The sequence below is a fragment of the Sinocyclocheilus grahami genome, unplaced genomic scaffold (genome assembly GCF_001515645.1).
Source record: "Sinocyclocheilus grahami isolate Dianchi unplaced genomic scaffold, SAMN03320097.WGS_v1.1 scaffold285.1, whole genome shotgun sequence".
Classification (NCBI taxonomy): Eukaryota; Metazoa; Chordata; class Actinopteri; order Cypriniformes; family Cyprinidae; genus Sinocyclocheilus; species Sinocyclocheilus grahami.
In genome coordinates, this window is record NW_015505464.1 from 504,680 (window position 1) to 521,481 (window position 16,802).

At 36.8% G+C, this 16,802-nt stretch overlaps 1 protein-coding gene across 1 annotated transcript in view; it reads left to right on the plus strand.

Moving 5' to 3' along the window:
• The window catches only part of atp2c1 (ATPase secretory pathway Ca2+ transporting 1), a 33,802-nt gene extending 17,967 nt beyond the window's left edge, over positions 1–15,835 (plus strand). The window contains exons 13-27 of the mRNA XM_016292427.1: positions 1,193–1,290; positions 3,056–3,151; positions 3,236–3,325; positions 4,434–4,538; positions 5,073–5,229; positions 7,873–8,043; positions 8,906–9,003; positions 9,302–9,352; positions 9,433–9,599; positions 10,511–10,579; positions 11,401–11,517; positions 11,636–11,783; positions 12,276–12,371; positions 13,452–13,593; positions 14,299–15,835. Of these exons, the coding sequence (XP_016147913.1) occupies positions 1,193–1,290; positions 3,056–3,151; positions 3,236–3,325; positions 4,434–4,538; positions 5,073–5,229; positions 7,873–8,043; positions 8,906–9,003; positions 9,302–9,352; positions 9,433–9,599; positions 10,511–10,579; positions 11,401–11,517; positions 11,636–11,783; positions 12,276–12,371; positions 13,452–13,593; positions 14,299–14,420 (1,727 nt within the window). The 3' untranslated portion in view covers positions 14,421–15,835. The remainder of the gene's footprint in view (positions 1–1,192; positions 1,291–3,055; positions 3,152–3,235; positions 3,326–4,433; positions 4,539–5,072; positions 5,230–7,872; positions 8,044–8,905; positions 9,004–9,301; positions 9,353–9,432; positions 9,600–10,510; positions 10,580–11,400; positions 11,518–11,635; positions 11,784–12,275; positions 12,372–13,451; positions 13,594–14,298) is intronic.
• Positions 15,836–16,802: the final 967 nt, after the last annotated feature.

Consider the following 16,802-nt stretch of genomic DNA (forward strand, 5'->3'; position numbering starts at 1 on the left):
ATGTAAACCTCCTTAAATTAAGAGATTTACTTGAGATGCAAATTAAACATACGAAGTCTTGTTTTCTGAGAAATTAAACTAAATTAAGTACCGGTAATTAAATTTTTAAAACAAGAAGAAACATGTCAAAATGTCGGTGGCAAATAAAAACTTGTTTTCCTTTTGATTAAAGTACGTTTTTCTGACCCCATTTACAGATATTTGTTCTTGTTTTAATCATAAACTCACTTAATTGTGATCAGCAAGACTTCTTATCTTATGTGATTTTGTTTCTCAAGTAAATGTGTCTTGATTTAAGAATCTTTTAGACATTTGCGCTGGAAAACGACAAAAATTCATCACTTTATTGCAGTGTGATCAGAACAGTAAAAGTTATTTCTATGTTCTGGTGGTTGAGAGCATAGATATTGAAGCATTCAAGCCATTTGTAAAATAATTTTTTTTAAATTAACAACTAATTGAGATTTATTGGAAGTTTTTTTTCCTTTGCAGAGACCACATTGACGTATTGTCAAATTTTTTTCATACATTTTCTTTACTTGTTCTTAAAAAGGTCTTATATAGTCCTAAATTTACATTCATAAAATGTAAAATTTTCATGCTATCTTTTACCCTATCAGAAAGAATGAATGTTTACAAAACACTGATCAATTTAATACAGAAGGGAATGCCATAAATTATTTGTAATCTATTATCAAAGTACCTCTTGTCTAATGTTCAGACCAAGACCTTGTGCAGTTTCTTTCTGTTGGACAGCTCACAGGAGAACAAAAAAGTCACTTTGGTTTTTTCTCCCCTCAGTGGCATTACATAATGAGTCATGAGAATCAGTCAGCCCACAGAGTCAAATGACCAGCCACAGTCGCACTGAACATGCACTAATTTAATGCAGAGTAGACGCATTAAATCAGGTCCAAATGTTCTTGTGGGTGGCAGTAACATTTTAACATTTTTAAGAAATGTTTATTGCTATGGTTAGAACCATTTTCAAATGTGATGGACTTAATGGCTCTTTACTAATTATGAAACAACACTTATGCCAAGCAGAGGAATAAAACACTTGTGGCTGCAGTATATTGTTAACGTGGTCACGACTAGGATTGTTTATGCACAATTTGCAGAGGAGTTTTATCTACAAAACAATATTTGAATGTAGTTTCAAATTAGGTATTAACCTCTCTCTCTTCCCTAGGCTGCTGTAATGTGATCTGCTCCGATAAGACGGGCACTCTCACTAAAAATGAGATGACAGTCACTCACCTGTTCACCTCTGATGGACAGCACGCTGAGGTAAGGGCCCTAAAACTTTCAGGAGGATAAAAGGAGAAAAAACATGACGTGTGGCGTCCAATACTTCCAAAATGTGTCCAATACTTGGAATTTGTGCTCTGAATTTAACCCATCCAAGTGCGCACACACACACTGCAGTGAGTAGTGAACAAACATGCGCGCACACACCCGGAGCAGTGGGCAGCCAATGCTGCGGCGCCCGGGGAGCAGTTGGGGGTTCTGTGCCTTGCTCAAGGGTCCTCACCTCAGTTGTGGTATTGAAGGTGGAGAGAGCACTGGTTATTCACTCCCCCCACCTACAATTCCTGCAGTTGGGGTTCGGTGCCTTGCTCAAGGGTCCTCACCTCAGTCGTGGTATTGAAGGTGGAGAGAGCACTGGTTGTTCACTCCCCCCACCGACAATTCCTGCCGGACATGAGACGCGTTCCCCACGACCTTCGGGTTATAAGTCCGACTCTCTATCCATTAGGCCACGACTGCCCCACCTGTAAAATACACTAAAATACACTCCCAGAAATACAGGTACAAAACTCTCTCAGGGGCAGTACCTTTTCAAAAGGTAACAGCTTTTGTACCTTTTTTCTGAGAGTGTACATGACTAAAGTATCTGGACACCTAAACACTACACCCATATGTGCTTGTTGAGCACTGAATTTCTAAACTATTGGCATTAACAGGTAGTTAGTAATTCCTGCCAGCTCCCACTCTAGAAGGATTTTTCCGTTGCACTTTGGAACCTGAATGCAGCGATTTGACCTCATTCAGATACATGAGCATAGGGTCAAACACTGATGATGTCTATTTAGCAAGCGTGCATTAAATTGACCAAAAGTGAGTTTTTATATATATATATATCATTTTCCCCAAACATAATAAGCAGTGCAACTGTTTTTAATAATAATAAGATAATGATAATAATAATAAATAATAATAAGTAATGTTTCTTAAGCAGCAAATCAGCGTATTAGAATGATTTCTGAAGGATCATTTGGCGCTTAAGGAGTACTAATGCTAAAAATGTAGCTTTACCATCACAGGAATGAATTAAATTTTCAAATACAGAAAATAGAAAACGTTGAACATTGAATCCGCTCTGTCAGGTGTAATTTGTCCTGAAACCAGCACCACATTAGAAATACGTCATCTTAAGTGTTAATAGCAGTGATGTTTCATGAGCCCTATGGATTTGAAGAGAAGCCTCTGGGTTTCTCTCTGAGGAACAGGAGGAATGTCTCAGAAGCCTGATGGTATCAGTGCGGAGTCCTGAATTCATTGCCGTGCCATCAGCCTGCTCTAATAAATCTTCAAAGGAATCAGCTGAGGAGTAGATTGAGTCTCTTACTTTTTAAACTTACTAGTTCGCTTCTCCCAGGTTTATTACATCATGCTTTTTTATTTCACATCCCTGTGGGCTGCAAACAGAGCTCTGTCAAAAGACTGCTAAAGTCATCTAGCGTCAGTGTTTGAGCCTTGTGTGTTTGTTAAAGTTTGTAATCTTTCTTCAAAATGTCATAACATCCTTGGAAAGAACTTCCCCTTTGGCTGACATCACCAAGACATCTTATTTTTCCACCCCTTACCTCCAAATACCTGCCGTGAATAGACCACATTTCATGAGTCAATAAATTTATTCTAGAAAATAAAATCCCATCCTACATTTATATCCTATTTAACTCATAAACATTGCGCTACTGAAGTTAAATGCCATTTCATGTTGACTTTAAGGTGTCAAGATCTCCTTGACCTGGTTTGACTTCTTTTACAGGTCACTGGCGTTGGGTACAACAATTCTGGCGAGGTTTTGATGGATGGAGAGGTGGTGCATGGCTTCTCCAACACCTCCATCAGCAAGATTGTGGAGGTGAGTCTGAGCAGAGATTATTATAAAATGCAAAGCTGTTCGGGTGTCATTGTGACAATTCTTTTGGTGTCTGAAATCCTGTAGGCTGGCTGTGTGTGCAATGATGCAGTAATCAGGAGCAACACCCTGATGGGCCGTCCTACTGAAGGCGCCCTCATCGCTCTGGCTATGAAGGTACAGTATGTTGCCTTTCTGCATGGTATGCTGCTAATTGTTGTTCTTTTGTGATACTACATGCAAATACTGTATCATAACTAAGCCCAAACAATGTGGTTGGACGTGCCTGGTGGCTCTGCCCACCTGTGCAAACAAGAGGCAGCAGCCTGTGGGAATGATGACTGCGTGGTACTGTCTGTCACCTTATGTCACCTAATTTTGGCAAACAGAGTGTGTTTGAATCGGTTCTGCTTGCTCATGCTAATTAAGATGAGCAAACACGCTTTCACACCCCATAGAACAGGTTACTGTGGCAACAGCATCTCCCCTGAGGGTCCCGGTTATGTTAACGTCTGGTGCTCTAATAACATTGTTTTCTCCACAGGGACGTTTACGTGGGGATTAAACTGAGAGAAATGTCATGCAAATCCAAGGATAAAAAGAACTAGATTTTTATGTTTTCTGAAGAAAATGGGGCTGGTTCTTGTTTGCGCAAAACTCACTGCCACAATACTGCTGTGTTTTACACAGAATTGCACAGGGCCAGTCCAAATGCATTTCAGAATAGTCACTTGCTGCAGGCACTGCTTAAAGGGATAGTTCACCCAAAAATTAAAACAGTCATTATTTACTCACCTTCATGTCATTCCAAACTTGTAACTTTTTTTTCTGTGAAACACAAAAAAAAATATTTTTAAGAATGTTGGTAACCAAACAGTTTTGGTTCCCATTGACTTTCAATGAGAACCAAAATAGTTTGTTTACTAACATTCTTCAGAATATCATCTTTTATGTTTCATAAAAAGAAAGTCTCTCATATAGGTTTGGAATGATGGGGGTGAGTAAATGATGACAGCATTTTCCTTTTTGGCCATCCTTGCTTCCGTTTTTCACTTGGAGTGCATCAGGGGTTTGTGGTTTGGCACGACAAAGACTTTGTTTTTCTTGATCTGACCTTGCCTTTCTTAATATGCTGATTTTTTTATCTATCCACTCTGTTTTATCAGAGTTATTTCATTGAGCCAGAACTGATAGGTCTCTTTGAGATTAGGTTGGACTTTCTGTATTTTCTTTGAAGGATTCAAGTGAGCCGAGTATGTGACCTCATGCTTTCTGTTCTTTATAGATGGGTTTGGAGGGGCTGCAGCAGGAGTTTGTGCGTCTGGAAGAAATTCCCTTCTCCTCAGAGCAGAAGTGGATGGCGGTCCGCGTTGTCCATCGCACCCAGCAGGTAACCTGTACCACATAGTAGAAAACACTTTGTAAATGTGAAGGGAGTAGATGGTGCAAGGTACTGTAATTGGAGCTGAAAATTACTTGGCAGCATCACAATAGTGCACGTTGAAATTCGCATTCACATCGCTGATCCTACTGATTCACATGCACCAAATGAACCCCCCTCAAAAAATGTCTTGTCTTAAAATGGATAGAAAGCACCCAAATGCTTTCTCTCTTGGCTGGCTATTTATCACTACTCTCAGGCTCACACTGAGCTCTCTCAAAGAGCTCTCTCGAAATCTTAAGATCCAATCTGAGTGTCTAGCTTCTTTCAGTTTATGGGTGTCAGGGTGCACAAGTGTTTTTCAGTCCACTGGGAAACAAAACCCCTTAAATGTAGTCTAAAAAAAAATGGTCAATTTATTTATCAATAATATAGCCCTTTTGTTTAGTATTGGGCAGTACTTGGTCAGAATAAGCTGTGAAGTTTTGCTGAGAGTCAAAAGACTCACTAATTATCTTTCCTTACTTCTGATTTAAATGACAGGACAAACCTGCCGTATTCTTTGTGAAGGGTGCCTATGAGCAGATCATCCGTTTCTGTACTTCCTACAACAGTAAAGGGGGCACTCTGCCTTTGACCCATCAGCAGCGAGAACTCTTCCAGCAGCAGAAGAGCTACATGGGCACTGCGGGTCTCCGAGGTACAGCACTTTCATTTCTCTAATAAATGTCATACATGAGGTTGAAACAAAAGTCTTGAAACATTGTCTCAGCTTATATATTACCTAAAAGCTAGGTATCCTAACCTAGTTAGGAGTTGCAGGAAGGCTGCATTACATTGAAAGAGGTGGAAATCACTCACTTTCCAGTGAAAATAATGTGTTGGAGTGATATGACAAGAAACCCAGTTTTCTGCATTTAGATTGCCCTGTTCTTTATATACAGGTGTGATCAAAATTTTGCATACACTTTGCATTATCTGCAAAATGTTAATTATTTTACCAAAATAAGAGGAATCATACAAAATGCATGTTGTTGTTTTTTTTATTTAGTACTGACCCGAATGAGATATTTCACATAAGATGTTTATATATAGTCTACAAGAGAAAATAATAGTTGAATTTATAAAGAATGTATAAAAATGACCCCATTCAGAAGTTTACCCACAAATTCTTTGGTTTTCCAGTATGTATCTATCCAGTATTATTTGAACCCTTTTCGACAATGACTATATGATTTTGAGATCCATATTTCACACTGAGGACAACTGAGGGACTTACATGCAACTATTACAAAAAGTTCAAACGCTCACTGATGCGCCAGAAGGAAACAATGCATTTAGGGTGAAAACTTTGGAATTTGAAGATTAGGGTAAACTGAACTAATTTTGTCTTCTGGGAAACATGTAAAAGTATTTCTGTAGCTTCTGAAGGGCAATATTAAATGGAAAAAATATATATATTTAGGCAAAATAAGAAAAATGTACACATCTTCATTCTGTTCAGTTTACACCCCTGGCTCTTAATGCATCTTTTGACCATTTGAACCTTTTGTAATAGTTGTGTATGAGTCCCTCAGTGTGAAAAGATGGATCCCAAAATCATACAGTCATTGTTGGAAAGGGTTCAAATAAGCACAAGATGCTGGAAAACCAAAGAATTTGTGGGAGATGAATTTTTATGAAGAACAGCAGGCAGTTTAACTGTTCAGGATAAACAAGGGACTCGTGAACAACTATCACTAAACAACAACAACAACAAAAAAACAGCTGTGGGTCATTCAAGTAACAACAGTATTAAGAATCAAGCGTATGTAAACATTTGAACAGGTCATTTTTATAAATTCGACTATTGTTTTCTCTTGTGGACTATATATGTAAACGTCTTTTATGTGAAATATACACTAAACAAAAAAAGTAACATGCATTTTGTATGATCCCTCTTATTTTGGTAAAATCATTAACATTTTGCAGATACTGCAAATTGTATGCAAAATTGACCACAATAAAAGTATTTCTGTAGCTTCTGAAGGGCAATATTAAATGGAAAAAATATATATATTTAGGCAAAATAAGAAAAATGTACACATCTTCATTCTGTTCAGTTTACACCCCTGGCTCTTAATGCATCTTTTGACCATTTGAACCTTTTGTAATAGTTGTGTATGAGTCCCTCAGTGTGAAAAGATGGATCCCAAAATCATACAGTCATTGTTGGAAAGGGTTCAAATAAGCACAAGATGCTGGAAAACCAAAGAATTTGTGGGAGATGAATGATTTTTATGAAGAACAGCAGGCAGTTTAACTGTTCAGGATAAACAAGGGACTCGTGAACAACTATCACTAAACAACAACAACAACAAAAAAACAGCTGTGGGTCATTCAAGTAACAACTATTAAGAATCAAGCGTATGTAAACATTTGAACAGGTCATTTTTATAAATTCGACTATTGTTTTCTCTTGTGGACTATATATGTAAACGTCTTTTATGTGAAATATACACTAAACAAAAAAAGTAACATGCATTTTGTATGATCCCTCTTATTTTGGTAAAATCATTAACATTTTGCAGATACTGCAAATTGTATGCAAAATTTTGACCACAAATGTATATAGCTATAAGTGGAATTTGGGCTAGTGTGATTTTATAGACATGTAGGACAATACGTTTAGATGTCTAAACCTTCAAAGGGGTTGCTATAGCAAGTTCTCTTGTATTAAATAACAAATATATGGCTTGCTATATTACCCTTACAGGCCCACAATTAGCTGATTCAGCGGTTGTGGGTGGCATTATGGGTAGACATTGCTGGTCTTTCATGACACTTAAGTGTTGTGTTGTTACCCCTGTCAGTGCTTAATAATGTAGCTTATACTTTGTTGAAAGTTACTTCTAGCTTCTTTATGTAAAGCTCTGATGATGAATTTTCTGACTCTGAATTTTCTGCAGCTTATGCTACTCTTAAGAGCATTTCTGAAAAGTTCTATACATAACATTCAGCTCATTTGGGTTCCCAGACTAGCTTAATGTCAAACAGCTTTCCTGCCATCATCAAATCACACATAACTTTGAAATGACACCCAGATGTTTTTCTGTTAGCTCTAATGGTGCCTCCTTAGTTGCCCCTGGCAAGTCTTTCCCAGCTTGCAGCTGTCTGCATGTCATTTGGCTTGTTTTGATAAGATGAAGTTGTCTCTGAGGACGCAGAAAAAGTGCTTTCACATATTGACATTCCTCTCTGTTAGTTTCCTTTAATTAAAGGCATTTCATGGAGGACACCGTAATAATATTGAGATCAAGCAGATTTTGGCAGCAGCTGATGATGTTGTCCTGTCCTCTGGCAGTGCTGGCGTTTGCTTCTGGATCTGAGATGGGCGCTCTTACCTTCCTGGGGCTGGTGGGCATCATCGACCCTCCCAGAGCGGGAGTGAAAGAGGCAGTGGCGACGCTGATCAGCTCTGGAGTGGCGGTGAAGATGATCACAGGGGATTCACAAGAGACTGCAGTATCAATTGGTATGACTTTCAAGCTTGTTAACCCTTTTTTGTCACAGTGCGTGTCTCTCCGTCTTCAACCATTTATATCATTTACAGACATTTTCAACTCTTAAACAACTCACATTTTAGGCCTGGAAAATAGTTGCTATTTTTTTTACAAATATAATATACATTAATGTTTAATGTCAAATCTAAAAATTAAAAATCTATTTTAAACTCTTTTCCTGTAAATGAACATAAGGAACACGTTGGCAATGTAGTGATGCATAATAAAAAAAAATTAACTTTAATATATTATTAGTATAAATAATATTTGCTTGCCTATATTTTTACTAAAGCATTTTAATACATTACAAATGGCTTTTGTGAGTAATAATCCAAACATGTTGTTGAATCAGCAGTTTTGAATCAATTAATGGAACAAATGATTTTTGAAAATTAATCACTTTTAATACAAATTCTTTCAACTTAGTTTGAATAAGGGTTAGTATAGTTTACTGAAACAAAACAAAAATATTTTATTTCAACTAGTTATCAAAGCAATATTTTTTGATTATCTAAAAACAAAAACTGAAATAAAAATTAAAAACTATATAGACACATTTACAAAAACCTTAAACAAATAAAGATGAATAAAACTTTAAAAATAAAATGAAAATAGGAAATATAAAAATAAAAACCATTTCAAAATATCAGTGCATACTATAATAGTATTTCAGTGATACTAAAATAACACTGGTTTGAAATGTATAAAAATAAAAAAATTCCTTTAAGTTTTTTACTTTTTAGTTTGGACATTAAACATTCTGAATCTACTTATTTTTAAATAAATGATTAAATTACTCGCATATATGTATTCTGTTGCCTCTCTTGACCACAGCAAGTCGACTGGGCCTCTATACCAAAGGTTCTCAATCTCTGTCCGGAGATGAAGTCGACCAGATGGACTTCCAGCATCTCTCTCAGATAGTGCCCGGGGTATGAACACGCTTTCATACACTCTAAGCTTCTTCTTTGCACTACTATCCAAAAGACTCACAGTTGGGGTTTGGACAGTTTTCAAGTCCACAAATGTTTTGTAGGCAGTCTTATAACTGCGGCATGCAAGAGGTTTATAGTACCTTTAATTTGAGTAATAGTAAAAACATAGTTTTAAAAAGATTCATGCAGTAATTGAATTGTGAACACAAGACTTTTTCTCATTTGTATCTACCAATGTGTAAAGCTGGTATGAGGAGTGGGTGCCATGAAATTAATTTGTAACTTGTCTCCACAGATAGTGGTATTCTACAGAGCCAGCCCTAGACACAAGTTAAAGATAGTTAAGGTGAGTGCAGCAAACTGATTGTTTGCGGTCATACTCCACATATAACCATATGTTTCTTAGAGTGCTCTTTCTGGCTTCAGTCCTTACAGAACATCGGTGGCGTTGTTGCAATGACGGGAGACGGTGTCAATGACGCGGTGGCTCTGAAGGCAGCAGACATCGGTGTGGCAATGGGTCAGACTGGCACTGATGTCTGCAAAGAAGCAGCAGACATGATCCTAGTAGACGATGACTTTCAAACTATCCTGTAAGCATATGCTTTCTTGGGCTTTTTTGGCTTTATCAGACTTGTGAGGACTATTGATGTGCCGTCTACAGTGTTGGGCATTACTTAGTAATGCGTTACTGTAATTTGATTACTTTTTTAGTAACGGAGTAATTTAACGCGTTATCATTTTCAAAATAGTAAGAGTATAGTTACAAGCCGAGGTCTCTATACGTTACTGCCACGTTACATTGCAGACAGAATGCAGTGTTTTATAATCTAGAGATTGTTGTAGCACACGCGCTGTTGAGTTAAGTGCCAGTGGATTAGAGACCTGCTCTCCCGCGAGACCCGAAGCAACAGCGGGACAAGACTTCATAGGAGAGTGCAGAGACTCGTGTGTGTGTGTGTGTGCGGGATGCAGGAAAATAAAATGATTCACGGGACTCCCGCAAAATAGAAATATCTAAACATAAAATATCTAAAACAAATAAATTGCGTGCTCTCGAATACACGAATTGTAGACATTATGAAAGATTCATTATGCTTATATTTATTGTGTAATAACAGAGATTTGTGAGATTGCGATGAACTGAGATGTCTTTTAGAGATTATAAATGCAGCGCTCTTTGCTGGCATTCTGCCATGCCAAACCACGCACACAGCAGCCGCTTGCTTTAGTTAAAAATAACAGTGTTCTGTGAATGTTGATGCTTTTATAACAAATATTTATCGGGAGCGTGTATGCTGGGATTTCATACATTTCATGGAGAAAAAAGTAATGTAACTAGTAATGTAACTAATTACTAATTACTTTTGAAATAAAGTAGTCAGAACAGTAACGTGATTATTTTCAATAATCAGTAATTTGATTACATTTTCAGAGTAATTTGCCCAACACTGGCCGTCTGATGAGTCTACACATGTCCTCAAGCCTTTGTTTCTCAATCTAGGTCTGCTATTGAAGAAGGGAAGGGGATTTACAACAACATTAAGAACTTTGTGCGCTTTCAGCTGAGCACGTGAGTTGGCATGCTTCCATTATCAGAAATGAAAAAGTTGTCTTTTTACGTTTATATGTGGTGTATGTGAAACCAGATGGGTTGTGCTGTTTTTAGTTGTTCTGAAGATTTAGTCTAGAAGAGCTTAAAATTTAGTTTTCTAGGGATCTGGTGTCCCCAATTTCTTCTTCTTTTTTTTTTTCTTCATTGTCATTTTTTTTCTGGTGGAGACTCACAGACAGTGGCAGTGATGTTGAAATAATGAATGAAAACAACCCTAAATATCTAACAATGTGATTTTGAAATATTTTGTGGTGCTCCATAGTCTCAAAAACTCGAGGTTTTTATTTCTTTAGTTTTTATAGCTTTAGTTTGATTACTATGAATACACTACTGTTCAAAGTTTGGGGTTGGTAAGATCTTTCGGTCTCATGATCATCAAGGTTGTATTAATTTGATGAAAAATTCAGTGAAAATTGTAATATTGTGAAATATTATTACAATTATTTTGTTAATATATTTAAAAATGTAATTTATTCCTGTGATGATAAAAAAAGCTGAATTACATCAGTCATTACTTCAGTCTTTCTAGTAGTGTCATGTGATCCTTCAGACATCATTCTAATATGCTGATTTGCAGCTCAAGAATAATTACTTATTATCAATGTAGAAAATAGTTATGTTGCATAATTTTTTTTGTGGATTTTTGATTAATAAAAAAGATCAAATTGATTCATTTTATATTATTTCTACTTAATATATAAATATTTATATTTATATATTATGTTTAATAAGATACTCATCCAGGTTATAAATACTGTTGAAATGATCTCTTCCTTTAGGAGCATTGCTGCCCTCACCCTCATCTCCCTGGCAACGCTTATGAACTTCCCCAACCCTCTGAATGCCATGCAAATCCTTTGGATCAACATCATTATGGATGGGCCGCCAGCCCAGAGGTAATAAACTGATTACCAACAGATACATCACCGCAGTTGAATCAGGACTGCAATTTTAGTATAAGAACATTGAACATTGCTTATGTCAGGATAAGAATGAACTTACTTTTTTCCTTAGTTTGGGAGTGGAGCCTGTCGACCGAGACGTGATCAGGAAACCTCCACGGAATGTTCGAGACAGCATCATCACGCGCAGTCTGATAGTGAAAATCTTAGTGTCATCCTCCGTCATTGTTTGCGGCACATTGTTTGTGTTCTGGAGAGAGGTAGGCAATATTCGTCTGATGAGGACTTTCTGAACATTTGTTCTGCTTTGTTTTTCATTTGTGTTCCATATGTTTAAAACAGGCCATTAGGTAAATGACTAAACGATTTGTTTGCACTGTGCCTTGTTTTTGTTTTAGAGGCATCATGCAACTCTGTTTATATATTAACTATGTGGTGTTTTTTTTTGTTTTTTTGTCTACTTGAGAATTAATATGGAGCCATGGTACACAAATGCCATTACCTTGCCTAACCTCTAATTGGTTAGAAACACTTAAAACGAGAGCTGTAAAATTAATGTGTTGTTTTTTTTCTGGGTAAAGTAGCAGCAAAACCATTTTTGAAAATGTAGTAGTTAATGAAGTACATTCAATTTGATGAAATAATTGCCTCCCGAAAGCTGCAGGAACAATGCCAAACGCTTTGCAAGGAACCGTAAAAGCATGTCCTAGATTTTTTTTCCTTTGTCTAATAAATCTTTTTTTTTTTTTCAGCTGCGGGACAATGAGATCACTCCACGGGACACCACCATGACGTTTACCTGTTTTGTCTTTTTCGATATGTTCAACGCTCTCAGTTCCCGATCACAGGTACAAGCAACACCAAAAATTAACGAAACACACATATAAAATTCCTAAACAGAGTAAGGAGAGATGACTGAGGACGATGGCGAATGATTTGCAGATTCTCAGTACCACTGACAAACTTATAATCTTGTAAAATAGTATAGTATAGTATAAACCGAGTACATGCGATCGCGAATCTCGAAAGGGAAAGTGGAATTAAAAAGCGATCGTGCATTCAAAAGCACAATGCCAGTTTCAATGGCAGGTATAATAGCGACTCCCTGATGTCCTAAATATATATGTAGTATAATTACCCAATGATATAGCCTAACTGCGAGGAAAAATATTGAAATATATATTTTCCTCCCATCTCGTATTTATTCCCTTTAGGGGTTCCACCTACACGTCATTTTCTTTCAGAACATGGTATTGGGATGCGGCGGATTGCAGGGGGTATGGGGGGGGGGGGTCCACAATGCCGGCTCAACATCGTGATGTCTATCAGCCATCGGCGATGGACGATGTGTCCAAACTTTTCTTTAAGCCATGTTGCTGCTGTTGTTTGTCTTCCGGTGACCTCAACCCATGCCTTGCTCTCTCATTGGCTGTAGCTCGTCACGAAACCTGACACCACGTGATGTCTAGTCAGCCGACCGGTCCAGATATTTGGCATGCTAGATATTCGCCGACGCGTCAGCAAGCCTCTTTGATGCGTCGTTGTGTAGTTCACACATAAAGATTGCCGAGTGCCAATCACCTGCTGATTTCCCCCCGATCACCTGTCGGCGAGCTTGTTAACTTGCAAATCGGGCTTAAAATCCTGTTGTGTGAACTAGGCATAAGGTAAAAATAAATGCATATTATAAGACAATGAAAGTGTTTTTTGACCTTGCATGCATGTCAACCCGTTGTTGGGGACTCCCAAAATCAAAATATGAACATTTCATAACCCATAATAGGGGCACTTTAAACACTGCCATTATGAGTTGTGTTGTTTAAAAAGTTCAAAATGTCAAAGTGCATTTTGCTGTCTTTGATTAGTGTTTAAGCCTGGATTTAATGTCAGTGATTCATCCAAGGCCTCACTGTTTTGTCATCCTGCAGACACGGATGGTGCATGAGATGGGCTTATGCAGTAACAGGATGTTCTGCTATGCAGTTCTGGGCTCCATAATGGGCCAACTCCTGGTCATCTACTTCCCTCCGCTACAGAAGGTCTTTCAAACTGAGAGCCTCAGCATTTTAGGTATGCAACCAAAAAAAGAGAGGAAACCACAGTACACAACATTTTTCACATAATGTACAGCAGAGCCCACAAAGGTTATGTCAAATTCAGAAGAAATAGATTCTGTATTATTTCTAGATTTTAAATATGTGACATTGATCATGCAAACTCCTTGTATAGAGCTGTATAGATCTTCTACTGAATCACAAGATCTGTTCTTTGGAAGATTCTCAAATCATCCTAGAGATGATATTTGAGCATTATTAATATAATATTATGCTATTTATTGATCTTTTGTAATTTTTAGTTTTCATTTTAATTTTAGAAAATCTGTTATGTGCTTTTGTCATTTTATTATTTTTTTATATATATATATATTTTTAAACACACACACACACAAATTATTTTTAATATGTTTAGTTCTAAGTAACAATAACAACACAGTCTTAAAGAACATTTATCAGGCTTTACTCAACTCAAACTAACTGGATTTTCAAATGCTGCTGTGATTAAAGCAAAACTTTGCTATCAAATATGAATTCTGAAATTAATGTCCACCTTCAAACTTTTCACTTAATTTGTTGAGCTGATAAAATTATTGTAAAATGTAAAATTCTTTATTAAATTAAATTTTTATTGATGACATACTGTTGTCACTTACTGTGTTTTGGATGTGCATGCATTATTTATTTGCTCACTGATTTATGCACCATCCTCTCCGTGCAGATCTGTTGTTCCTGGTGGGCCTCACATCTTCTGTGTGCGTGGTATCGGAGGTCATAAAGAAATTAGAGAGACTCAGAGGTGGAGAAAAGATGGCAGACACTGATGACTTCCATGACGTATGACGCACATTGTGTCCCGTGCAGGAGATGGAGGGTGGGGCTGGGGCACGTGGTTTGGAATGTCGCTCAGGCCGGTCTCATACCGTACAAAACTATCCGAAGTGATCAGTCGGGTCTGACCCATATGTACAGTACCTTTTTAAGGTCAAGACCAGGAGCTGATTGTGGAGCGATGACCTGGTCCTGACTGAAATGTCGTCTCTGACACTTTCCCGTGGAGATGCTTTGGTGTGCTGCTTTATGACTGTACTACTTCCCATAGCATCTGGGTGAACTTTATTTATGAGATACTGTTTCTGTCCATACAGTGGCTGTATTGAATTCATGATTTAAGGGATGTATTATGATTATTATTATAATTATTAAAAGGATTTTGTGTCTTTTTAAATCTCATTTCGTTTCAACATTTCTGGTTAGAGGTTTGTGGAACAATGTGGATAATGCCTTTCTGCATTCCAGATTCCAAATTATGCTTGAATAATCATTTATTTTGCATTAAACCATGAGTGGAAGGTCCAGTGTTTTGTGGAACGGACCACTCAGAGTGTGAATTAAGACATGCGTGATGTGCTAAATCGTCACATAATGTACTTTACAGCATCATGGATGCCATATTCATTTTATAACACCGTGAAACAGGCACTGTTTAGATTTTAATTTATAGCAAAACACTGCAAAGGCTTTCTCATAATCTTCTTTTTATAATGACTTCCTATTTGAAGATACAAGATGACACAATATGATGGCGTTACGAGACTACAGGGTCCCACTTTATGATGGTACATGCACTATTAGTTCTTATATTAGATTGATGATTAATACAACTGGCTTGTACAATTACTTATCAGTTCCTCTATATTTACATAGTATCAATAATATATTGTTATTTTCCTTATGTTAATACACTGGTATTAGGGCCATCTGAAATGAGATGCTTTTACCTTTTCCCATTACTTTGGCTTTTCCTATAGTGTTATTTATGTTCTCACCTGCTTGGTGCTCAGTTAGGTGAACGCTTAGTCCTTTAAAGGTTTAATGATGTAGTTGTCGATTAAATGGATGTTCATGTTGGGTGTACAGAAATGTTCGACTAATCAGTCCTGACACTTACATCTGCCCCCTCCCATGCCGAAAAAACCTCAGTGCAGCCCACCGGCATTGTCTTATTACCATCTGCCAACACTATCTGGTTAATAAGGTACAGCTAATGATGATACACAATATATCAGTTTTTGCAGTATGCGATCATGTTTGTCCTTTGTATTGCGGATAGTGGTTCTTTATGATCACGTTGTCCATATTTATTAATTGGTGAGATTCCTTTTCTGCCCATTCTGTTTTCTGGCGTTGCTTTGAAAACAAACATTGTAATACACTGATAATAAACGGTATAAAAATTTTAAAATGAAAGGTGATAGGTAAAAAGCTTTTTACCTGGGGGGGGTGGTATGGGGGGTTTTTCTTCTATTTTTAAGATTGTATTTATTTTATTGTGGTTTGCACAGCTGAAACCAGTAATCTGTTGTGGTCATTTCAGAACACAATTGTACAATACAATTTTTACAAATAAAAAACAAAACAAAACAATGTATCTGTATCTGATGTTGATTGTTGATAAATCTGATTATTTAACTATGCATTTTGGAAAACAATGTAATACATGCACTACATACAATTTCCAAGTTCAATTTTTATTTCATTCAATCTCTGAAATCCATGACATTAATGTTTATAATATCTTAATGCCTAATTGTTCACATTTCACAGTTTGATATGAAAAATCAAACAGTTTACAATTTAAAGGGCATTTAAAATGTAAAGAATTTAAATGCCGTTTCATGCATTCAGTTGTTTACACTGTTAAAGTCTGCATGAAATCAAAATTGTCTGAAAATATAATAATTATGTCTACCAAGCTCTGATAATGTATGGAATATTATATTAATAGACTATCCAAATTTTTATAAAACAATAGGCCTATATCTTTAGAAGCACGCATGTGTCTGTCACTTTAAAGGTATGGTTCACACAAAAATTAAATTAGTCATAATTTACTCAGGTTGTTCTAAACCTACATAAAGTTCTTTCTTCTGTTGAACACAAAAGAAGATACCTTGAAGAATGTGTCTCAACTAAACAGCTGCTGGTTGTAACTTCCATAAAGGTAAAAAAAAAAAATACTATCAGAGTCATTGACCTGGTCATCAGACCAGAAACTGTTTGGTTGCCCACATTATTTATCTTATTTATCTTATTTTATGTTCAACAGAAGAAATAAATTATTACAGGTTTGGAACGACTTGTGGATGTGTAAACGATGACAACATTTTAATTTTTGGGTGAACGGTCCCTTTAAAGTGGTCATATGATGTGATTTAAAATTTT